This window comes from Trachemys scripta, chromosome 7 (assembly GCF_013100865.1).
Source record: "Trachemys scripta elegans isolate TJP31775 chromosome 7, CAS_Tse_1.0, whole genome shotgun sequence".
NCBI lineage: Eukaryota > Metazoa > Chordata > Testudines > Emydidae > Trachemys > Trachemys scripta.
The window spans coordinates 93,853,133-93,878,924 of NC_048304.1; the positions used below are offsets into that span (position 1 = coordinate 93,853,133).

Here is a 25,792-nt window from a genome sequence, read left to right on the forward strand (position 1 = left end):
TTTTGTCTTAAAAAACGCCCAGTTTTGGCAACAAGAAACTTCCACCCACATGAGAGATTTTGTCTTTTCCCCTCCCTTTATTGTTGACAAAGAGCCAGTGTAGACGTTGCTGGCTGTTTTGTTCACAGAACTGGCTTCCGCCAGTATCCCACAATGCCTGTCCTGATTGCTCTGCTCAGTGTTTTGATCTCTGCTGCCCTGCAGGCATGCGTCCCTCCCCTTTCAAAGCTCCGCGAAGTATCTGTGTGCTACTCCATTTGGTGAACAAACAGAGCAAGTAACTGGAATGCTCCTGTTCTGCTGATGCAGGGCAAGGGGGACAGACTGCTGTGCTGCTTTGCCATTTCTCAACATGGAGAGCTCACAGAGCTACTCATGATGCTGCTCTCGGCAGCTAAGGGGGCTGTGGGAGAATTCAGAGAGAATCCCAAGATATGCAGCGATCAGCTCTTCCTTCCCACAACACTGCACCGTGGGATGTATACCCACGGTGCATTGCTCACCCTGTCGATGATGGTGTCCCCAATGTGGATATGATCTGTCGACAAAGGGAGCAAGCGTGAACACTCTTTGGCGATTTTTTGTTTTGTCTACTTTTGGGTGTAGACATAAGTTTTGTTAACAAAACTTGGTAGTGTAGACAAGCCCTTGGTTAGATTCATTAGAGTGGAAATGTACTTCTGTGGCAGGATAATCCTGAAAGCCTAGGAGACTCTGAGAGGTGTGAAGAGGTCTATTCATCTCAATGTGGTGATCTCAACTGAATGAGAACACCTTATGGAGATGAATAAAGTGTACCAATAGCTTTGAGATGTATGAACTGCCCCATTAATGTCCTTGGATGTTCCCGTTTCCCCCTTCCCTGACCCCCAGTGTTGGAGAGTCTTTGATATGCAGTGTGTTCTTGATGCATGCTCCTGGCATGCCTGTTCTCCGCTTCTCACCCAGATGCTTGCAGGGAGAAGTCTTTGACACCTCCCGCTCCCCCGTACTCCCCATCCCGACGAGGTCCCTCAGATCCCAGCTTACATGAGGCAGGTAAAGAGAAATTCTGACACCCAAGGGGGGCTGGTGCCCCCAGATCACATGAAGGGTGGTAGGCAAAGGGACTCAAACACTCCCAGAAAGATAAGCCCCACCCCCTTATCCCAGCTCACATGAGGGGAGGCCAGACCCCCACGTATGGGCAGTGGCCTCCCCATTTCTGGCACACATGCGCAGGCAAGGAGAGAGACCCAGACCTCCAAGGAGAAATAGCTCTTCCAGATTATGGTGCACACATTGGGAAGCGAGAATGTGGGGCTGGCAGGTGCCCTTGCTCCTCTTCATCAGTCTCCTTACCACTCATCTCCATGTCCCCCTTCCCAGTGTCCGTCCCCTCCCATCTCATGTAACTCTCAACCCTTCACCTGAGTCCCCCAGCCCCTCTCTCCTCCCTGCCACTCATCCCTATTTATCTCTTTCCTCATAATTCCTCCTCTACTCATGGCAGCAACATGCCTTGAAACCTTTTCCACATTTCTGCCCTAGGGTGGGACTGGAATTAACACTGGCTGGGTAGGTGTTTTGCATTATTTTCAGTGGAATTGAGCCTATAGGTTGCCATCAGTTAAGATAATCACCATTTCTATACAGCCTAATCATGAGGAAATTTACGCTGCTCTTTGCAAAGATAGTGAAAACTAGCTCATGAAGATGGTGGCACTCTGTTCTGCCAAAGAAGCAGAGGAGAGCACTGTGAGGAGCAGGTGACTATGGGAGGGAAGACAGAGAAGACAAGAAGGGTGAGATGGGAGAAGTATAAGGAAATAGAGGCAAGAAGGAGAATGTGAGGAACAGTAAACTGAGGAGATAGGGAGAGCAAATATTAAGGGAGCAGATGGAAGACATGAGATGTAGGTAGCATGGGGGAAGAATATGAGTGGGACAGGGAAGACCAGGAGGGAGAAGCAGGATAGTGATGGGGAGAAGGACAGAGTGGCAGCTGGATAAGTGGTGTCTTCTCCAAGCAGGCAAAGGAGAGGTTGGCACTTTGGTCCCTTTAAAATTGACCTTTGAATCCGAAATGTTCATACCCAATTTAGGGGTGGGTGACTTGCATCTAAAGGCTCAAAAATCAGTAGGCAAACAAAAATGCAATTTGTTTCTAAATTGTATTATATTTAAGCCAGTCTCATTATTTTTGAATGCTTGTATTTGACAGTATTGTTTCTGTCACCCTTCCTTAAACCCCTACACCGCAATCTCCATTTGTCCTCTTCTCAGTGTTGCAGCCCCTGAACTCTACAGGATGAGGCAGAACTGGCAGGCAAACTCCTCCAAGCTTTCTTACTGGGCCAGCCTCTGCATTCTATAAACTTCTCATGGCTTACCTCAGGAGGGTCTCCTATGACAAGTTCATTGGCCCAAGACTGTTACAGGCTGCCATTCCAAGGGGCAAAGGGGTGAAGAGAAAAGCAGGGCTTGTGTGGATTTGCATGGGGATGTTACAGCTAATGCTTAAACATTCCCATTTTTAAAAAACTAGGAAGTTAATGCACAAATTTTAGTAGATGTTTGCTATATGCAACACAAAAGCAAGGTGTAAAAAAGTATGCTGCTTAACCGTCTGGTGATAAAGGAATAGAGGGTATATTCTGTTGGTGGCTTAACTTTTCTTTATCTTGCTTTTTTGGTTTGGTGTCAGGTATGTTATCTGTAGTAATCTGAACTGTTAACCTGATCTTGTGAAATCTAGTGAGTTTTTAGTGAGACACCAAATCAGGATTCTCACCTGTAATGAGGAATTTCTATGTCCTTATTGACTTGCCTTGCCGCCCCAATTTCTCCTTAAAACCAGGCACCAGCAAGGGGAGACAACATGTAGCTGATACCCCGCCAGGACAATGACTTTGCTAATGTGGGGCCAGCAGAGCTGGCAGATTGCAAGGGGTTGACAGCTCGGTGGGATTCAGTAGAAAAGGTGAAGGAAGGTGGAAGAAAACATGCTGGAGAACAGAGACAGAGATGGGTGGGATGAAAGTGGGCTGTTTTTGTCAGAGGAATGGAAGCAGAATTCCATCAGAATGAAGATGCTTACCTGAAGTTTTCTATTTAATTGCTCACTCCATTAGAAATATAACTCTTGGTAAATGGAGAATTTAGATTTTCCAACATCAGTGCTGATTTGAAATCCTTTTTTTTTTTTTTTAAATCTAAATACTCAACGCCAAATGTCTAGGTGCAGACAGTTAACACCTTTATTTTCAAGTAAAGATGTTGAATTGGAGTATGTGCTTGCTTAAACATTTGAAATATTAAAAAAACATATAGCACTGGAGTACTCTTTGCAAATTGATTAAGTGACATTTATTGTGGAATTGAATACACGGGATTAATTTGTTCAATAGCTGTAGTAAATGGTTTCACACAGTAGCACAATTTGGCTATTTATTTTCAGACTTTTTCCCCTCAGAGGTGATTTAAAAATAAAAAAAATTGTATTTAATCATAATAATTATTCTGGTGACAGTTTTTCTCTTCCTTCCTTCCTTAACTGCCTGTTAGCTGGTTACAACAATTTGGAGGTTGCAGAGTACCTGTTACAGTATGGAGCGGATGTGAATGCACAGGATAAAGGAGGGTTGATTCCTCTACATAATGCTGCATCTTATGGGGTAAGAATCTCTAACTTACTATCTTTTGGAACAAATTGAAACTTCTGTAAAAAGTTGTGCTATGATGCTTTTATTTATTTATTTATTTATTATTTATTGGCATTAATTGTGTAGCCTGACAATCTCTAAAAAGCTTTTGTCATTGTGTTATAATATCACCTCATTTGGAATTACTTAAAAATTATAACTGCAGATCAAATTCAACTGACTATTGCAGAAGTGAAGTTTTTAAATTTGTAAAATTACTGTTGGAAATTATGTTGAGAGAGGTCATTCAAAAACTATCGTAAAAACAAGCAGCCTAAAAGATGTCCTGTAAAACTGCTTTTCACATGTGCATACTAGTAGAATTTCACTAGTAAAGGTTTCACTTACAGTTCTGTGGGTGATCTTGTGAGATTTCAGACATCTGTGAACCCAGAGCAGGAAATAAGGCCCTTCTGCGTTTGGATGCAGTCTGGGCTGCTTTCGGATTCAGGGATGTGAATTCAAGCGCTCCTTAAATTCAAAGGAGTTTTGTATTTGGGATTCTGGTTTGGTCTATTTCTGTTTTACGGAAGAAAATGACTTAATTATACACAGGTACATTATAGTTCAGAATAGTCTCTTCTGATATGTTAGTGTTTATTTTTGATCTTATTGTAATTTAGATCAATTCTAGGAAAATCCAGAATGAAGTTACAAAAAGGGTTGATTAATAATTCTGAGAGTTTCGGTATATTAAACTACCATCTCGGAATGTAACAGGATATTTTATTTTCCAGCATGTAGATGTAGCAGCTTTACTTATAAAGTATAATGCGTGTGTGAATGCTACGGACAAATGGGCTTTCACACCTTTGCATGAAGCAGCCCAGAAAGGAAGGACACAGCTTTGTGCCTTGTTATTGGCACATGGAGCTGATCCTACTCTGAAAAACCAGGAAGGACAAACACCATTAGACCTGGTCACCGTAAGTGATGGGATATTTTGAGAAATTTGTGCTTAGCTGCAGCTAGTGGTTGCTCGCCTGGTTTATATAAGATGCTTTTAGACACTTTTATTCAAAGTACAAATTTGGAGTTAGTGCATAATTTATGAACTCTGGTTTCTTGGTTGTCTAAGCATTTTTGGTTATGCAAGCCAGTACACCCGAATACATCTTTTCTCTGTTCTCTTGCACAACATTACTGCAAAGTACTTCTGACTGCCTGATGGAGAAAGAAAACAAACATTGATTTGTTCCAGAATTGACATTTATCTATTTTTAATTTTATTTTGGGTACTTGATCTACCTATTTTACTGGCTAATATATTTGACCGCAAAAAACTGCATTAGAGGTGAAATTTAGTCTAACTTTATTAAAACCTTCTCATTTTATAAAATTTATAATCAGGCTATTTAAGGTTTTGTTTTAGAGTATTATAATACAATCAAAAGCTTCATATTTTCAGAGTAATACTGAATGGATCATCTTGCTTCAAATTGGGATTTCTTGTTTCTAAAGTAAATTAGTAATGAGTTTTGTTTGACCTTGTGTTTATCTGGAAAAAAGTTACAAATATCAAAACATTCATGTATTGCACTTTTAATTTAGAACATGTTTTTTTTAAAATCTTATTTAAGTTATGTTTTGTTTAAATGAAAGATTGCTTTTTAATTGGTTGAAATGTTTGCATTATACTTACACATTTGTTCACTATGGTTTGGGCTTAATTTTCTCAAGTATTTAATTCCAGAAAATAACTTTGCATGGAAGGCTTCCTCCATTTTAATAAACTGTCTTTTGATATTTAGGCAGATGATGTTAACGCGCTGTTGACAGCTGCTATGCCTCCTGCTGCATTGCCATCTTGTTATAAACCTCAGGTTATAAATGTATCTCAAACCACCGGACCTACGGCTGATTCCCTGTCTTCCGTTCCATCCAGCCCATCCAGTCTGTCTGCTGCCAGTAGCCTTGACAACTTATCTGGTAGCTTTTCTGAACTCCCTTCAGTTGTTGGTACAAATGGTGCAGAGGGAGCAACTGTTTTAGAGAAAAAGGAAGGTGAGGCTTTCTTTTGTTCTAATTGTAGGTGTGAATTAATGACTCTTGAGCAGTTTATATAAATAAAGTTAAATAAAGCATTATTTTGTTGAAAAATAATTTTCTTTTTCAGTATTTTTATCTAATTTAGTGAGTTTTGTGGGTACTCTTCAGCTCTTACTAGAATTTTCAATTTATGCATTAACCACCTTCACCTTCTGTTATTATCTCTGTTTCCAACTGTGGCTTGATAAGGAGCAGATAGCCAAAAGAACAAAAATTTTAACTCTTGGGCAGGAGTCTTCAAGCATTTTTTCCAAATAGACTCTTACTGATAAATCAGGTTTTAAATAGAAATCAAATAAATACTTATTGGAATGGTCTTATACACAATGAAATGGTATCATAGGTTCTAAAAGATTTGCAAGACTGATGATTTATGAACAAGGTTGCTTTAATAACTTCTGTTCATTGCTTAAATATGCAGTAGTAGTAGCTCAACACTTACTTTTTTTGGAGGCCAGGACCATGTATTTCTATTTTTATAAAGAACCTAGTGAAGGGGTAGGCAACCTTTCAGAAGTGGTGTGCCGAGTCTTCATTTATTCACTTTAATTTAAGGTTTCACGTGCCGGTAATACATTTTAACGTTTTTTAGAAGGTGTCTCTCTATAAGTCTATATTATATAACTAAACTATTGTTGTATGTAAAGTAAAAAAGGTTTTCGAAATGTTTAAGAAGTTTCATTTAAAATTAAATTAAAATGCTGATCTTATGCCGCCAGCCTGCTCAGCCCGCTGCCAGCTTGGGGTTCTGTTCACCTAGGCCGGCAGTGGGCTGAGCGGGGCCTGCGGCCAGGACGCCAGCTGGCAAGGGGCCGGCAGCCGGGACCCCAGACCTAGGCGGGGCTCGGGTCACAGTAGAGAGCTGGGTGTGTGTGTGTGTGGGGAGGGGGGATGCAGGGCAGAAGGCTGGGTGTGGGGGGGGGGGGTCAGGGGTGAGGGCAGAGGGCTGGGGGGGGTGGGGGGCTGGGGGGGGGGAGGGGGTGTGTGGGGGGGGGGGGGTCAGGGCAGAGGGCTGGGGTGCTTGGCTTTTGGGGGTGCTCCCAGCCCCCTGCCCTGACCGGCTCATGGCAGGGGGCTGGAAGGGATATGCCTTGTTCCATCCCCTTCCCCAAGGTCCCATCCCTACCTCTTCTNGGGGGGGGGGGTTCAGGGGTGAGGGCAGAGGGCTGGGGGTGTGGGGGTGCAGGGCAGAGGGATGGGGATGGGGAGGGATCAGGAGGGTGTGGGGGTACAGGGCAGAAGGCTGGGGGGGGAGTTCATGGGTCAGGGCAGAGGGCTGGGATGTGTGTGGAGCTGCAGGGCAGAAGGCTGTGTGTGTGTGTGGGGGGGTCAGGGCAGAGGGCTGGGGTGCTTGGCTTTTGGGGGTGCTCCCAGCCCCCTGCCCTGACCGGCTCATGGCAGGGGGCTGGAAGGGATATGCCTTGTTCCATCCCCTTCCCCAAGGTCCCATCCCTACCTCTTCTCTGCCTCCTCTACGGAGCAGCGAGCATGCCGCTGCTTGGCTCTGCTCAGCTCCTCCTCCCCTTCCCCCTCTCAAGGGCCATCAGCTGATCGGCGCAGGGAGAGGAGGAGGGGCAGGAAAGCACCATGCTGGGGGAAGAAGCGGGGGAGGGGAGAAGCTTGGCTGCCGCAGGACCAAGCTTCTGCCTTCTGCCCCCGCAAGGGAAAGCAGTGGGCGGGGAGGCTGAGTGGGGCTGGTGGCTGGGACCAAGGCAGGCAGCAGCGTGCCATTCAAAATCGGCTTGCGTGCCGTGTTTGGTATGCGTGCCTTAGGTTGCCGACCCCTGACCTAGTGTGTTCTAGGTGCCACCAGAAACAGTAATATGTAATTGTCGTCTTAGTAACTTAAATATTTTTCTTAATGTTACCAATCTCTTAAAAATTCTTGTATTTCCCCTTATTGCAGAAGTGTAAGTATGGAATATACTGTGTTTTAGATAATGAGTGTGAAAGTATCTTATATATTCTTTATATTCAGTTTCAGGTGTAGATTTTAGCATAAATCAGTTTGTGAGGAATCTTGGACTTGAACATCTGATTGACGTATTTGAGAGAGAGCAAGTGAGTAGCTGTGTACAAATATTGGGTTAGAAAACTCTACCAGTGGGTTTCTTTTTCAAGTGGGAGGAGGAATAGTACTTGTAATTTAAGACCAACTGGTTAAGTTCCTGTTTCTGTTATCTTAGCACAGGTGATGAAGTCAGTAGGAAGTGAATATCATGAAATTATGTGTAGTAATTATGAAGGTGTAGACTATTCTGTTAGCTTGGTAATATATCCTGAAAGTGAAATTCCCCAGTCAGGGAAGTGACTCTTGCAGTACCACTGGCCTATTTTTTAGGTAGGGTCATGCAAAGTGATGAACAAAAAATGGGGAAGGTGACAGCACTTCTACTATGACTTGTAGCATGTTTTATGTTATTCAAAAGCAAAATTTCATGGTAGGGAAGACAGTAGACACAAAGCCAAGGATGAACTGTTACATTAAAACATTCAGAATGTGACTCTTGTTACCATTAATCTAATTTTAATTTAATATACTTATAAAATATCTTCACTTGTTTTATGGCTTGCCTTATAACTATGGCTTGCTTTAAAACTTCCCTAATTTTACTTCTGCTGCACAATATACAGGTCTCCAGGGGTTGCATATCTGTACGCCACTCTGTTTTATAACCTAACTAAATTGTCATAAATTTTATTTCTGAGGTTATTATTGATCCTTTCCAATGAAATATTTGTCATGAAATTTTTATTAAAATGTATACAGCAATCTAAACAAATTATATTGTGCTTTACTCTAGATAACACTGGATGTATTGGTTGAAATGGGCCACAAAGAGTTAAAGGAAATTGGGATCAATGCTTATGGACATAGGCATAAAATCATTAAAGGAGTTGAGAGACTGATCTCTGGACAGCAAGGTATATTTTTATTGAATTACTGAAGTGGCACTGCTTTAATATAGAGTTCATTTTTATAAACTTTACCAGTTTTGTTCCAAATCATCTCTTCTTAGAAAATGCTGATAATGCAGTTCTTTATACAACAAAATGTAAAATTGTGCTTACTGGCAATATACACTGTCTTTCAACTTGAAGCTCGTGTGAGAAGCTTTCACTAGTGGTATAAATTATCGTGAACACCAGTATTCAGTTGCCTTTAATATTTGACTGCTTTATCATGGTCATTGTCCACGTTTACTTTCATTAGTTGGATTGTAGATTTAGAGAACTTTGATTGTAAGTGTTTTGGGACAGGGACTATTTCTTTGTTCTGTTTGTACCTACACAATGGGGTTCTGGTCAGTGACTGGGGTTCTTATGTGCTACCACAATACAGATTGAAAAGTGAATTATTATTTACTGAGTGACACGGGCTGTGTCCTTTTTCCCAAAAGGATAATTGAAGTGTTTAAATATTTTCTTTAAAAAAAATAGTTGGTATCTTTCCAGTGGAGCTTCAACTTGCGTTGAGTTTTATGATAAAACTTTATTTTGCAGCATTGTTGATGAAAGCACAATCATAGGAATAACATGTTTTGTTGGACTACAGCTGGAGAAAAAAATAAAGAGCACACTGTATTGATTCTGTCATATTGAAACATTTGTTACTATTGTCTCACTACATTTCATAGAAATGGAATATTATTAGTTAGAATTGGTTGGATTTTTTTTCTCTAGACACCATTTGTGGATTCTCACTCCCAAATCTGGACTCTAGTATAAAACAGGCAGAACTCCCCATACTCTAAAGGTTTTTTGGCCCTAAAGGGCAGCAATAGTAATCAGGGCCACAAGACAACCACTTCATCATGTTCAGATATCTCCCTGGAGCTTCAGTAGCTGTCCCTTGAACAATTAGTTGCTGCTTAATTGCCGTCAGTGAAGGCGTTCTGGGTGGGAGCTATCTCTTCAGCTGCCAATCTGTTCCTGTTTCCAGTGTAGTTTTTACACTGCTGTAAGTATCATTTTATACAGTGTCCTTGCTTTCCAATTGGGTCTCATCTGTTATCTTTGAATTTGCAGTCAAACACTCTAGCCAAAGAACATCAAGTGGTCCCTGGAGTCCTGGTCTTGCAGTTTGCGCTGGTTCTTTAGAGATTTTCAGCATTTTTGCCTTAAAAGGCCTTAGCATTGTCATCTCTAGATGTTCAACTCCTTACCTGAATATTTCAGAGCTTTACCTCGAAGCCTCATTTGACTTAACACTCAAGCTGTGAAGCTTTCCTCAGGTCTCTGTGCTTTGCCTCAATGTTCTGGTGCTTTAGCACATTTGCATCAGTGTTTTAGCACCCTTCCCTGGATACAGTGGATCCATTGTTTCAGGATTAACTAGAACTTTCTTTTGGAGCTTCATTTTGATGCTTTTCTTGTTAAGTCAAAGTGTCTTGCCTCCAGACACTTTTATATAATTTGCTAAGTTCCAGCCACAGACCAATGAGCATAGGCTCCCAGCAGAGAGTTCCAGAGGGAAACCCCAGTCAAGTGTTTGCTGACTGTTCAAACATCATGGGCTCCTGGCAGAAAGCATTGCTGGGATGCCCAGTGTTGAGCTGCAGTCAGTTGTTGATGCACATGCAGCTAACTGCCCAGAGCAGTGATGGGGAACCCAGTATCTCGCTGCAGCAACCTGCTCATGTATCCTGGGCAGGCCATTGCATAAGGACTTCTGATATAGAGCACCTCTCTGGGTTCTTAAATCCAATAAATGATTGCCAGTTATTTGCCAACTCATTCAGAATTCTTGGCATTATCAGAATTGGTGTTGGCCTCCATATCACGCTGCAGTTGTTTGTTGGTGTATTTGGAGCTTTCAACAGAGAGGGTCCTGAGAATAGCCAGCATCAGACTTTGGCTTCCTGGGTTTGGAGACTGCCTTAAAGTTCTCTTACTGCTCTGCAGCATGATCTGAGCTAGAAACACTTGCAGACGAAGGTAGTAAATACTGTAAAAAAACCGAAGAGTAGCTCTCCGCACACACAGAGTGCTTGTGTAGAGGTGAGAGCTTATGCTTCAAGAGTCGGCTCTCTTGTGTGTGTGAAGCCCTGATCTCATCACCAGCAGTTTTTGGTGCCTTCTGCACATAGAGTCTGGTTGCAACCATTGTTTCAGTCCTTAGATTTCATGCTGAACTACTTTCTCACCCTGACCCCATAGATAACTGGATTCTGTGGCAGCTCCACCAGAAATACATCAGCCTTATGGCTCAGGATGTTTGTGGGCCACAAGGATATGCTAGAGCCAGAAGATGGTCTCCTGCCCACATCTGTATTTGTAGTTTCCAAAGCGCATGAATTGGGCACATGCAATTCAGAAGAGACCATTGGATCAGTATGTTCTAAACCTTTCTGCATACTTTCTTCCTAGAGAATGATGGATCAGGTCCCCTTCTCAAAGGAGAAATGGGAGGTCTGAGGAAGAAGGAACTGCTTGTGACAGCCAGAATAGGCCACATTAGCAAGGATGTCTTATCTACTTCAGAGGTGCTCTGATATGTCTAGATACTAATTCTTATAGTAATAAGGGCCCTGACAAAGGTACACCTCATTCTATCCCATTTTAAGGACCCTCTCTGTTATGGTATGACTTCTGAGAGAGAGGAGTGATACTTGCCTAATGTATTTGAGCAGGTGCTCTAATGCTCAATGTGAGAAATCTTATTGGTAGATGGGAAAAGAAGTCTTGCAGAAGTCACGCATACTTGCGCCCCCCGCCCTCTTCTCCCCTTAGAGTTTAGATGGGCTTCTGTTTAGGTCACAGATACCTGTACTTTAAGTCTTTCTGCTTCTGAAGCATGATTTTTCCGTAAAATGTTAGGTGACAGACCTGTTACTTTAGGGATCCTTTACTCGGTACTCAGCTAGGAGATGACTGACTGGAATGTTTCAAGGTTGGCAGAGGTTTCAGGTGGTGCACAATCACTTGTGGGGATGAGGGAAGTTGGCTTATGGCCGTGGCCACCACTGCTACCATTAAGGACCTTTAGATTCTGACTGTGTTTAGCTAGGAAGCTGAGGCCAAGAAATGAGTATCCTGCATGATATCTTCAGAGGAGCAGAATTACAAAGGCAAATCAAAATATGTTTTAAAAAACTAAAACTTTAAACTACTTAAGATCCCAAAATCATGGCAGAAGTGAGGCTTAAACTGAAAGTTAATATAACTTTGTGATTTTAAATGTTCCCCTTTTCTTGACCTTTGTCTCTGTATGGCATCTTCTATCTTTTCATTCCTGGGAAATTGAGCTATGCCTGTGTTTTTAATCTTTGTTCTCTGCGTCTGAAAAATGTGCGTTCATTGTATTTATAGGTCTTAACCCATACCTGACTTTGAATACTTCTGGTAGTGGAACAATTCTTATAGATCTCTCTCCCGATGATAAGGAATTTCAGTCAGTGGAAGAGGAGGTATGTTTTGCTGCCTAGCATCTCAAATTCTTTTTGGCATTGTCACTTATGGGTAGACGCATGAGTTCCAGTAGACTATTAATATAAGACTGAAATACTGCTAAACATAATGGATTAAAGCTTGCATCAAGACACTTATTCCATTTTCCTTTGTCAGTGCTGTCCCACTGTTATAATCCATGCTTGACATGTCCACAATTTAGCATACAATAGAACCTCAGTTATGGACACCGGGAATGGAGATTGTCCGTAACTCTGAAATGTTCATAACTGTGAATAAAATGCAGTTCCAACTCCAGCAGTTCACACTCCAGGCCAGGTTCCCCCTGCGTGTGGGGGTGAAGTTAGGGGTGGGGACAGGCAGCCCAGGTGTGTCTACCTTTAAGATGCAATACAGGCACACTACAGTATTTGCTTTTATTTTTAATCTTTTTGGTCTCTGCTGCTGCCTGATTGGTTACTTCCGGTTTCACATGGTGTTCGGTTGACTGGTCAGTCCGTAACTCTGGTGCTCATATCTTTGAGGTTGTACTGTATGTCTACACTGCAAACTGGAGGTATAATTTCCAGCTTTAGGAGACATACCAGCACTATCTCTAATTGAACTGGTATATTAAAAATGTAAGTGTAGCCGCTGCAGCAGGTTGTGTATCAATCCAAGGCACTAGGTACGTACTCAGGCAGCTAGCCCCTTCCGTTGCTCTTATTGCTGTGGTTGCATGTCTGTTTTTAGTGCATTCACTCAGAGCTACCACATTTGTGTCTTCTTGAGCTAGAAATTACTACTCCAGCCCAAAGTGTTAAGTGACAAGACCCTTTGTTTCTCTTAATATCACTCCTTCTAGTAACATACTTGAGAGGTCTCCATCTGAAGTGAAATTATTTCTGCAGCATGGAAATCTTCACTACAGTCATTTCCCTACATACCAGACCCAGTTTCTAATCAATTCTCTCTCTACTTTCTGCCCAGTATTTTAATAATTGCACAGCATGTGATTCTAAGTAGATGTGATCAGTTAAAGAGTGTAAATTAATAACTATCACCGCATGTTCCACAAAGTATTCAGAATCTCTGAAGTTTTGTAGAAAAATCTGTGCTAATTTTTAGCTAATAGGTGTCTTGTTTTTAAGAATAGAATCAACTCTTTTGATTATTACAAAGAATATTGGAATGTTTGTCCAAAATATACAGCCTTAAAACTCTTATTCTTCAGATGCAAAGTACAGTCCGAGAGCACAGAGATGGTGGGCATGCTGGTGGAGTGTTCAACAAATACAATTTTCTGAAGGTACCATTCACATTTTTATAGTTCTTAAATGATAGCTATGCGCTCAACCCTTTGGTTCATTTTCATTGGTTGGTATGACTATTAAAATATGTAGATTTGCTGCTAAATATAGACTTTACATTAATTTTGATGCTTCTTTTTGCTAACCAGGAGGATACACTATGTCTACACATTTATTTAAGCAATGATATAGCTCAATGTACGTTTGTTCTGATTCTTAATTTTCATATTTTATTATGTTAGAAAATGATCATTTATTTACTAGAAGATAATTTTATATTTGAGACATCTGTCAAGCTGCATTTGGATGGAAATTGGAAATATATTAAAATGCATAAAAACGCCATTTATTTATTAGTTAAATAAAGCTGCCTTTCAATGTGCTGGATACATAAGAGAAAAAAGTAAGCTTATTAAAACTTGTTTTGCTTCTAAAAATAAAGTTTTTAACCAAAGGAAGTATTAACTGTAGTTAGTGAATTGACAGATTATTTCTGGTCACCATGCATCAGATTTTCAAAAGGATTTTGGCAGTTAAAAGATGCAAATAGGCACCTTATGGAATTTTTAGAAGTGACTATGAAGGTTAGGTGCCTGACTCCTATTGAAATCATTGGAGTGGAAATCAGTGGGTATTAGGTGCCTATCTGCATTTTTAGGTGTTTAAAATCTGATCTCTTGTCCTGCAGGATTTTAGAATTAGTAGATCTTCTCCTCTCCCGCTTGCTTTTTATTCATAGATTGGAAGAGGAAAACATGCTTTCTGCAGTCTAGCATCTCTCATATATGGGATAGTCATTTCCTGTCTGCAGTTTCTGGGGGCAATTCAGCCCTTGTAATGACTGAAAATAATATAGCTATGTAATGCAGAACATGGGCATTGTGATATATTTAGAAAACTTCAGTTGAACTCAAAAATTAAAGATGTTTTCCCCCTGATTCTATATATAATTTAAAAAGCATCATCCGTTAACTCATTAAGATTTGAGGAAGGCTCACTGATACATTATATTACTTTATTTATTTAAATAGTTGTAATTGTTTATAGCAAGGTAGGGCCTTAATATAGGTTGTAATTATTTAAAATTTAATTTTAAATCTGTTTATTTTTAAAAAAAGAAATATATTTAAATTAAATTTAAAAAAAAATCAAATTTGTTTTGGAAAAAATCAGTTTTTGTCCACCAGGACTGGAGGGACAGGATTTAGAATGAGACTGAGAACAGAGATGGAGTGGTGGTGCAGGGTCTTAAAGGTGGTGATAAGCAGCTTGAATTAATAGGGAAAGTGAGGAAGCTAGTAAAGAAATCTAAAGGGGGTTAGCAGTACTTTGAATGGAGGGAGAGAATTATTTTATCAAAGTTTGGATAGATTGGGGGTTGCAATCTAAAAAATCCCTTTGATCTAGTTCGTTTAAACTTTCCAAAAAATTCTTAAGTTGTGACTAAGCCTGATAAATGTCAGTCTAAAAACTTTAGAGAGATCACTGAACAATGGTTTAGAACAGAATGGCTTGGTTAACTTAAGTTTATGGTGGTGATTTTACTCACTATATCATGCTAGGAGAAGAATTGAATTGAATTCCTTAGAATCTGAGAGAGAGAATCTCTTTTCTTTAAAAATTTGACTACATGTTCCCAGTTTTGGAGTGGATCTATTGTGATATACCCATTGTGCATCAAAATGTCTGTCAAATGATAAAGCAAAAAATTGAAAGGTCTTGTCTTCAAAATAGAATTTGAATTCTGATTTAATTATTTCAGATTCAAAAAGTTTGTAACAAAAAACTCTGGGAAAGATACACTCACAGGAGGAAAGAAGTTTCTGAAGAAAACCATAACCATGCTAATGAAAGGATGCTGTTTCATGGTAAGAACTTTGAAATTTAAATTTTCTTCCATGCTGTTAATCTTGGTGGGAATATTTTTGTTGGTGCCAAAAATTTAGGCAAATATGCTCTATAATGAACAACTGGAAATAAAAATGTAGATCAGAGTTAAGTTTTTCATAATTTTGATAAAGCCTGTTACTAGTATTGCATGTTATCACAGAGGTGACAAATATAGCTATATCTATTCTAATTCCCATTTTCAGTTGCCTTATAATTTTGAACCCTTTGCTTTTTTTGCTTTAAATTTTCCTGCCTTGTCTTTGCCCAAAGAAAAGTATGGATTTTTTGGGGTTTTAGTTTAGTTTGATCAAAAATAGAAAAACAAGTCAACAGATTCAGTTTGAAGGGGGTAGGAGTGAGGAAACTTTCTTACAATTTGTTTTACCAACTCTGACCAAGATGGATTTTACATTTGGCATGTTAGCTCTTGTTCAAAAGTGTCTTCTTGAGCTCCAGTGAAGTTAAGTTTTGATTTGACAGTTATAACCTATTGAAAATTGTTCCCTGCATGTGCACAGTGACTCACTAAATGGCTAAGTTAGCTGCATAGTAAGAAACTCAGCTGCACATTCACTGAAGTAAAATCTGCACAACTCTCTACTGCAGAGCTTATAATTTGGTGGGATAAGGTGGTCCAGTGGTGTCAGTTGTAAGCATCTTGGATTTTTTTATTTAAAAAAAAAAAAATAGTTCAGACTAATCAAAATTCAGAATGTGAATTAAGATTGCATGTCCAACCTTAATTCTGCCCCTTGTGGATATGCATTACGATAGTTACATGATTGCAAACTTTCTCTAATACAATTTAACATTTTCTTCTATAACCACAGATATACATGTTTGTATGGTATCTTAGATATTTTAATTCTTGTAAATTTACACTATTTCATAATGGTCTTCCATATTTTTGACAGATTTTTTTTTTACATAAATTCCTCAGAGAAGATAAGTTTGTAGCCATGCAGTTTGCAATTTTTTCCCAACTAGTAGCACAGTCTGCCTTAGCTATAACTTGGGATCAGAAAGAAACTACAACACTACCTTGGTGACAGACTTATGATTTATATATGCCAACAAACCTTTGCTATCACTCCTGTTATACTTCATCTGTAGTGTGTTGTGTAAGAACAGTTTGTGTGTTTGTCATATAAAATCTTTTAATGAATTCTGGCTGTCATAAACAGATAGTTACGGGTTAATGCCTCTTTTACGTGTAAAGGGTTAAGAAGTTCACCTAGCCTAGCTAACACCTGACCAGAGGAACCAATGTGGGGATAAGATGCCTCAAAAGGAAGGAGGGAAGTTTCCTTTGTTTAGAGTCAGTTTCAGTTTTGACCGTGGGAAAGCCCCAGAAATCAGCCTCTTATCAAGTAGTGAGTATTAGTGAAGGGAATAAATAGGTTTGTTTATTTTCTTTGTAACTTGTCTTGGGCATTAGGGAATAATCAAATTGGGTATTTTTTGTGTAACTAAATTTTTTCCCAGGGGAACATCCTCTGTGTTTTAAATCTATTGTCTGTGAGATCAGCTGGTATGCTATCTCCCAGAGGGTTTTCTTTTACCTTTCTTTTCTTTAATTAAAAGTCTTATTTTTAAGAACCTGATTAATTTTTCCTTGTGTTAAGATCCAAGGGGATTGGATCTGGACTCACCAGGAATTGGTGGGGGAAAGGGGGGGGGGGGGGGGTGGTTAAATTTTCCTTGTGTTAAGATCCACGGGTTTGGATTGGTGTTCACCAGGAAATTGGTAAGAAGTCTCTCAAGGCTACCCAGGGAAGGGAGTTAGTACTTGGGAGTGGAGGCAGCAAAACCAGGTCTAAGATGGTAATTCAGCTTAGGGGTTCACATGCAGGTCCCCATATCTGTACTCTAAAGTCCAGAGTGGGGGTGAAACCTATATAAGACACCAACAGTGTATATCTAAAGCTGTAGAAAAATGTGACATAGCTCACAAATAGTATGTGATCTTGTAATTAAAGATCATGGTCTTGTTCACATACAAAGGGGTCAACTGCTGCTGATGCAACTTTGTCATTTCCCAACTGAGTGCTTAACAGTGTAACTTTAGTGTTTCTTTCATACAGGCTTTGGATGGGCATAATAATAACATAGAAATTATCATACTAGATCAGACCAGTGATTTGGTATTCTGTCTCTGAAAATGGCCAGTATCAGCCCAGAGGAAGGTGCAAGCAACCCTTTAATGGTATAACCCATCTGTAAGGGAAGTTCTTCCTAACCTGGTCACATAGTGGTTGGATTATGTCTTGCAGCGTGAGCACTTATATCCCTTACAATTCTGTATCTATTTAACGTGATAGTGGATGTTTACATATATGTTCCCCTTTTTTAATCCTGCTAACTTCTTAACGTCAGTGATATCTTGTGATGGTTCCACAAGTTAATAATGAGTTTGTATATTTAAAAAAAAGCTATTATTTTTCATTTTCTATTTCACGTCTCCTTGTTCTTGTATTACACAGAAGGTAAATAAGAGTTTTTGATTTACTTTCAGTATAACATTTCTTATTTTACATAAGTCTCAATTCTGTCATGTCCTCTCTTGTTCATCTCCTCTCTGAACAAAACAGTCCTAATAATCCTAGAACTACCTTTATATTTACATGTAATTTTAAAAACCTTTTTACTAAAAAGGTGCATCTTTGTGAAACTGAATACGTCGGGTGTCTCTAGAGATAAGTGCTGCAATGCAGAGCACCTTCCAATTTGAATAGGTAACTTAAGATTAAATTTCATGATCAATACTCAAATAACTAAACATTGCTTTGCAGAGGCAGAAGTGGTTAAAAATATTTACATAAATCAGATCATAGGTACTGGAACACTGCCGCAGTCCCTGACTTGAAGTGGTTTCCATCATATACAGGGTTTACAGTTTAGTTCAAATTGTTCCTGAACCTCTGAATTAGATGTATTCAAGTCAGCAGGGCCTGATAAAATTCATCCTAGGGTACTTAAGGAACTAGCTAAAGCAGTCTTGGAATGATTAGCAATTATCTTCGAGAATTCATGGAGAACTCCAGAGGACTGGAGAAGGGCATATGTACTAGTACCTATCTTTAAAAAAGTGGGCAAAGAGGACTTGGGGAATCAAAGTAATCAGCCTAACCTCAATATTTGGGAAGGTACTAGAACAAATTATTAAACAGTCAGTTTGTAAGCACTAGAGGATAATAGGTTGGTAAGGAATAACGAGCATGAACTTGTCAAGAAAAAAGCATGCCAAACCAGTCTAATTTCTTTTCTTGACAGAGTTAGGATAGGAGAGAAGCAGTAAACATGATGTATCTTGATTTTTAGTAAGGCTTTTGACACAGTTCCACGTGACATTCTCATAAGCAAACTAAGGAAATATGGGCTAGATGAAATTACAAGTAGGTGGGTGCACAACTGGCTGAAAGACAGTACTCAGAGTAGTTATCGATGGTTCGTTGCCAAACTGGGAAGCCGTATCTAGTGGCGTTCCACAAGGGTCAGTCCTGTGTCCAGTACTGTTCAGTATTTTCAATAATGACTTGGATAACAGAGTGGAGGGTATGCTTGTAAAATTTGAGGATTATACCAAGTGAGGAGGGGTTGCAAGCACTTTGGAGGATAGGATTAGAATTCAAAACTACCTTGACAAATTAGAGAATTAGTCTGAAATCAGCAAATGAAATTAAATAAAGACAAGTGGAAAATACTTCACTTATCAAGGAAAAGTCAAATACACGACGACAAAATGGGAATGACTGGCTAGGTGGTGGTATTGCTGAAAAGCATCAGGAGGTTATAATGAATCACAAAATGAAATAAGAATCAACGATATGATACTGTCGCAAAAAGGGCTAATATCAGTCTGGGATGTATTAAAAGGTGTGTTATATGTAAGGCATGAAACGTAATTGTCCCACTCTACTTGGCACTAGTGAGGCCTCAAATGGAGTACTGGGTGCCACACTTTAGGAAAGTTGTGGCCAAATAAGTCCAGAGGATAACAGAAATGATAAAAGGTTTAGAAAACCTGACCTGTGAGGAAAGGTTAAAAAACTTTGGTATGTTTAGTCTTGAGAAAAGAAGTCTGAGAAGGGACCTGAGATGTCTTCAAATAGGTTAAGGGCTGTTACAAAGAGTATCGTGATCAGTTCTCCATGTCCACTAAAGGTAGGACGAGGTATTGGGCTTAATCTGCAGCAAGGGAGATTTAGTTTAGAGGTTAGGAAAAGGTTTCTAACTATAAGGGCAGATAAGTTCTGGAATAAGCTTCCAAGAGAGGTTGAGGAATCCCTATTATTGGTGTTTTTTAAGAACAAGTTGGACAAACACCTATCAGGGATGGTCAAGGTTAGTTTGTTCCTGCCTCAGCACAAGGGGCTAGACTGGATGACTTCTCAAGGTCCCTTCCAGCCCTACATTTCTGTACTTTTAAGAATCCTTCTCCTTACCCTCAGTTGTTGAATGCGATCAGAGCTGCTGTGCAGATACTACAGCCTTAGGGTTGAAGGAAGCTCTGCAGCTCTAGTGCATCCACAGTGTTGGAAAGAAACAGAATCTGTGAGCTTCTCTACGTTGCCATGGAGGCTGGACTACAGGGGTGTGAATAGCAGTGCACACCGAAGTGCTGCACTGTAAGTCCCCCGAGTAGTTACATTAATGTGAACTAGGATCCTTTTAGTTTGTGCCCACAGTATCCATACGGTAGCATTATGGTGCAGCACTTCGGTGCACACTGCTAGTGTGAATAGCAGTGTGCACCAAAGTGCTGCACACTTGGGTTGCCAATCCTCCAGGATTGTCCTGGAGTCTCCAGGAATTTAAGATTAATGTTTAAAGATTATGTCATGTGATGAAGTCTCCAGGAATATGTCCAACCAAAATCCCCATAGACCAAACTATCCAGGGACACTTGTAGGCCTAAGCTCTACCGAAAGGGTGTCCAGTGTCTATGCAGCTTTTCCTGTAAAGACAGGTCAGGAATTGTCCCTAGATATCCAATATTTTGTGAAAGTAACAATGTACATTGCTGTAATACAGTGGATATTAAGTGTTTGCTGTGGCAGACTGATACTGCATCACATAGTTGCTCTGACTTGTTAAAAATGTATCGATTTCAACAAATGTTACTTTGCTGGTAAATCTTAGGGTTTTTTGGCAGGGGAGGATATAACACTCAATAGGCTCTTGAAATGATTTAATAATTAATGATTACGTAAAAACTGTAGGTGATTAATTTAAATGTTTTTCCTTACTAATTTACTTCTAGGTTCCCCGTTTGTGAATGCAATCATTCATAAAGGTTTTGATGAGAGACATGCATACATAGGTGGAATGTTTGGAGCTGGGATATATTTTGCTGAAAACTCTTCCAAAAGCAATCAGTATGTATATGGAATTGGAGGTGGCACTGGATGTCCAGTTCACAAAGATCGATCTTGTTATGTTTGTCACAGGTAAGTTACAATACTTTATACCTGAATCATTCATACCAAGAAATCTGATTTTTCAAGTGCAGCCTGTGTTAGAGGCAGTCAAGTCCCCAGCAGAATCTTTGAAGAAAGACTATAGCTCAGTAGAGATGTCTGCCTATGCACTAACAGTTAAAACAGATAGTACTGCTATATGAGTTTTGGTTGCCACCTTTTAAAGCTGTAGTGCAAACTTAAAAGAGCCGGGGAGGGGCAATGGAGATAGTTAAAGACATTGTAAGACTTACCTCCTTTCAGATCCCAAAACCCAGAATTGTGTAGCCTGGAAATGAAGAGAGAGGATTTGCTAGAGATTTTTAAAAGTATGAAAGATACAGTAAAAATTTATCAATAATTATTTTTCTGCCAGTCAGTGCATAAACAAGGAGACTTCTAGAAGAGCACAGTACTTGCATATTATGTGGTTCACGGCGGGGGAGGTGTCCACTAGATGAGTCGAGATTATGATCATCCTGTATTTCTTTCAAGATGTTGACCCCACGTTGTAGGTTCAGATCTTGATCCTTAGTGCTCTGAGGAAGCGCAAGGTAGATTTGTAGAACATCCCTTCCCACGAGTTTCTGGGTTTCTAAAAGCATTCTTCTTGTGTCTCTCTGGTTTCCCCTTGGAACCTAAATGTCATGCTTTAGAAACTTAGCACCTCCTTGTGAGCTGAGAGGTTTCAAAGATTTAAGCTTTCTCACTGTTCAGTGTTCCCGTTGGCGGTCACTTCAACCAGAAACGGTGATGAAATTGCAGCCTTGTCCTACCATTGTCCCACTGGCTTCCAAAGTGGTAGTTAGGACTTGCTTTAGTTTCCTTCCTAAGACTTGTGCCCCTTTTCATTTGAAGCAAGGTAAAACTCTCCAAGCTTCTTTGATAGCCTCAGCCGAGGAAGAGAAAGATATGACACTCGAGATTTGAGGAGGACTCAGGATTCCCTTCAACGGATCAGACAAGAGGGACTCACTTCTTGCTCTATGTGAAAGGTTTGAAAAGGGGCAAGAAGTGTCTTGAATGAGCACAGCCCAACAAATGGGCTCCAGTATTTAGTTGACCTACAAAGCTGCTGAGACTCCTTTCCTGGACTTACTCCACTTAGGCAGTTGCTGCTTCCTGGACAGAACAAAGAGAAATGTCATTCGAGCTATATGAGCTACCACCTTGACCGGCCCATTTGTCATCTGGTCAGCAAATGCATTTTTGTTTACAGTGTATTAAGAGCTGTGCTGCCATAGGAGCCACCTTCCTTTGGGGAGGAAACAGGAAATTGTCTTCCTATTCTTTGGTCCTCTCTGTTGCCCCCACCCTCTTCCCAAGTTAGCTGTAGGTCTCCTGACCGTCCCTTCCAAGAGTGGGAACACTGGTGGTTCCTCTTTTATAGTCTGTACTGTTGCTGGTTGTGCCACGGAAAGCAAATGACCAAGGAAGTTGAAATCAAGCATATGAACTTCAGTGATGTGTGAAACATAATTACATTTCTTATCCAAGTATTTAGATAACAATTGGAGATACATAAGGAAATGTGTCCTTGTATCCCTTTTTATAAAACAAAAAAAGCAACCACATCTAATATACTGACAGATTCCGATACGTGGTGGGTTTAATTTGAGCTAGGGTTTGTAGTAGACCTGTTTGTAGTTGGCCCTGGTAATAGTTTGAATACTGTGTCCTTCTCTGAGACAGAAACACAAATTTTAGTGTTAGGAACTACTACATACTTTTATGTAGACTTCATCTGTTTGTCTGAGTGACATATACTTTCCCAAAAAATAAAGAACTGAGGTTACAGTCTTTGAGTTCACTATTAAACATTCTATTTCCACAAACGATTAATATAACATGCATTGTGTGTAGTCAGAAAAATCTCTGGAGGTTGGGGAAAGGAACCAGGACTGAAAAAGGGGAAAATAACATTATGGATAAAACTTCAGAATTTGTGGAATATGAAAAATGACTAAAGAGGTTTAAAGTTACTGCTCTCTCTCTCTCTCTCTCTCTCTCTCTCTCTCTCTCTCTCTCTCTCTGAATAGAGCTTTTGAATGACCAAGAAATGTTTTTCCTACTTTCCAAACATTTTTGGTTGTAAAAGTTTTTCTTTACTATAGGCAGTTGCTGTTTTGCCGTGTAACATTGGGCAAGTCTTTCCTGCAGTTCAGTGCAATGAAAATGGCTCATTCTCCTCCAGGACATCATTCAGTTACTGGTCGACCTAGTGTAAATGGACTGGCTTTAGCAGAGTACGTCATTTACAGAGGAGAACAGGTAATGGGTGGTTTTTTTTGTTTTCTTGTCAAGATATACTTAATTTTAAGAAGCCCAAATGCCATTTTTCACTGGTATGCCATTGACACTGAGCCTCTTTTCTAGATTTATTGGGGTTTATCTTTCAGTGCATATAAATAAAACCTACGCTTTTAAAGTTGAGAATCACAGGTCCTTATTTACTGAAAACTTCTGGCAGATATTTTGCTCTCCCTTCTCCATGACATAGATGTTACACCTTTTGCTCAGATGGCAAGAAATCCTGTAAAATGTGTGTTCTGAATTTGCTAAGAAAATTAACCTTACTGAATCATTTGCCTTTCAGGCTTATCCAGAATATTTGATTACTTACCAGATTATGAAACCTGAAGCCACCATGGAAGCTTGAGGCAAATTGCTTTTGGAAATCAACAGATCTGAACATGAAGAGACCATCTTCTAAATTACACTGAATTGATGAAAAAATTTTATCCACAGGCATTGTGGTAGAAAATGTGAAAAAAATCTAACATTTTGACTTGATAAAGCTTTAATAATGTACAGTGTGTTTTCTAAAAGTTCAAAAACTTCCTCTTTTTCAGCACTTTAACAGATACCATTCCAGGTAAACTGGGTTTGTCTGTACTAAATTATAAGCATAAATTAACTTGAACTATGCTTTTTATATAATACTACATTGAAATCCAGCAGAAACTATAATATTCCACACAGGAATTCATTTTACTTATACTGTGTTCTTTAAAACACTGCATTTACACTGAATACAATTTCATTTGTAAAACTGTAAATAAGAGCTTTTGTACTAGCCTGGTATTTATTTACATTGCTTTGTAATATATGTGTTTTAGAAGTGCAACCTTGTACAAAGTATTTTTTTCCAAACATTGCATTGTTCATCTATGTTTCATCATACACGATAAATAGGAGAAGACTTTGATTCCAGGGTTTGTCTTTTGGGAAGGGGGAGAATACATTTGATTTTAATTAACCAGTTTAGAATTATACAATGCTTGAACAATTATTCAAAAGATACTCCTGTGGTTTTATTTACAAAATATGCATTCCAGAGATTCATGACCTATGAAAGTAGTAGGACACTCCGTTTGATTATTGAAGTATTTTGCCACTTGTTTACCAGAATTTCACATTTCATGATCATTCAATTGTCTTCTAGAATTTGTATTGGACTAGATCTGTAGTTAATCAGTAATCTTATTTCAGGGCTATTAGATCCTGTGAATTATGGCTAATACATGATTTTCCTTGAATGTAGGTGGAAACTTTACTTCAAGGAGGTCTTTCTAGACAGGTCCCTAACACTTTAACATAAGGAAGTTGAATACATAATGTCTAGTGAGAATGAATAAATTGATTTATTTTCTGGCACATCATGGTTAGTCCATATAAGTTGTGGGTGCACACAGAATATAAACATTATGGGGTGGACATCTTTAGGCCATTTCTGTCTTTCTGTTTATGCTTCCTCCTTGTTTATGCTCAGGCTGGTAGCTTCAGCAGTAATAGAAGTTTGCTGCTGCAGTGCTTTGTGCTGAATGAAATTGGTAGGCTTGTAGGATCGTAGGCTGTTGCATTCAGCTTGATAGATAAAACACTTGTGCATGAGCAGAAAGAGCTAGGCAGCTATTGGCTACAGTTGTCCCATGACTATTTCTTGGGGGAGAAGAGAGCAAAGGAGATAAACCACCTGATCAAGGCACATTAGATAAATGAATGCACTGCCCTTTTGTTCATCCCATCGTAGTTCATCTGCATTCTGTTTTTAATCCATCTGCAATTTTTACCTACATATTTAAAAATGTAAATAAAATGCAGACATATTATAGTTGATACCATGGGTTTAATTTTAAACTGAATAAGAGCATATTTTAATTGGTTATATTTCTACATCTAGACTCTGTCCCATAAGTTAATTTGTTTGCAGGTCGTATGACCATAACATGGTTTTACATGTAATAATTAGTCAAGACTACTAAATTGTTTTGCTGATATGGTGATAATGTAATTATTCTGTACATGAGTAAGTGTACTGAAAAGTACAAAATTATATGAGTCTGAGAAATAATATCATAAAATCTAACTCTAGCAGAAAGCAATATTGACAGTGAATAAAAGGTGCTTTAATTTAAGGTATTTTTTCCCAGGATGTTGCCCACTCCTTGGTTTACTGTAATGCTGGAACTGGTGGTCAGGCAAAATCTGGTAAATATGATTAAAACATTGATATTTTAGTTTCATTGCTAAAATGAATGATTACTTAATGTCTTGTAAAATACTGTGGTAAGATAGCATTTAAGTGGCACCACAATGTTTTTGTCTGTTTTAGTTTTTGCATGATATACCTTGCATTCTGAAGGTGGAAATTGTAATTGATAGTCTTGACTTTTGAGGTGAAACTTTTATCTTTTGTGCAATTAGGTCTGCTTTACTCATCTTGAAGTGTCTTACATGTACTGTACCACATTCCATACCCATTTAACACTAAATAAATTTAAATTCACTGGTTTTCTGGTAGCATCGTAGTAATTACAGGCATAATGTAAGTAAATTGATCAACCTTTCTGAGTACAAGAATGCATATTATCATTACAATAAACTGATTACAGTAGAACATAATTTAGTTCTGAATATGGAAAAGTTCTTAACAGAGATGAAAAGAGTGGAGTATTGGAGTAATTTGCAGCGTGGTATTGAGGAAAAAAATCTAATCAATATCCTTTGG

At 39.3% G+C, this 25,792-nt stretch overlaps 1 protein-coding gene across 3 annotated transcripts in view; it reads left to right on the plus strand.

The window, feature by feature from the left end:
• The window catches only part of TNKS2 (tankyrase 2), a 57,519-nt gene extending 31,944 nt beyond the window's left edge, over window positions 1–25,575 (plus strand). For 2 of the 3 annotated variants that reach the window (XM_034775788.1, XM_034775789.1), the window contains exons 17-27: window positions 3,547–3,656; window positions 4,421–4,609; window positions 5,435–5,687; window positions 7,711–7,793; window positions 8,537–8,657; window positions 12,045–12,142; window positions 13,357–13,431; window positions 15,195–15,300; window positions 20,586–20,772; window positions 22,896–23,052; window positions 23,378–25,575. In XM_034775788.1, coding sequence (XP_034631679.1) covers window positions 3,547–3,656; window positions 4,421–4,609; window positions 5,435–5,687; window positions 7,711–7,793; window positions 8,537–8,657; window positions 12,045–12,142; window positions 13,357–13,431; window positions 15,195–15,300; window positions 20,586–20,772; window positions 22,896–23,052; window positions 23,378–23,440 — 1,442 coding nt within the window. In that variant the 3' untranslated portion in view covers window positions 23,441–25,575. The remainder of the gene's footprint in view (window positions 1–3,546; window positions 3,657–4,420; window positions 4,610–5,434; window positions 5,688–7,710; window positions 7,794–8,536; window positions 8,658–12,044; window positions 12,143–13,356; window positions 13,432–15,194; window positions 15,301–20,585; window positions 20,773–22,895; window positions 23,053–23,377) is intronic. The other variant, XM_034775791.1, reaches the window with a different exon arrangement.
• The last annotated feature ends 217 nt before the right edge of the window (window positions 25,576–25,792 follow it).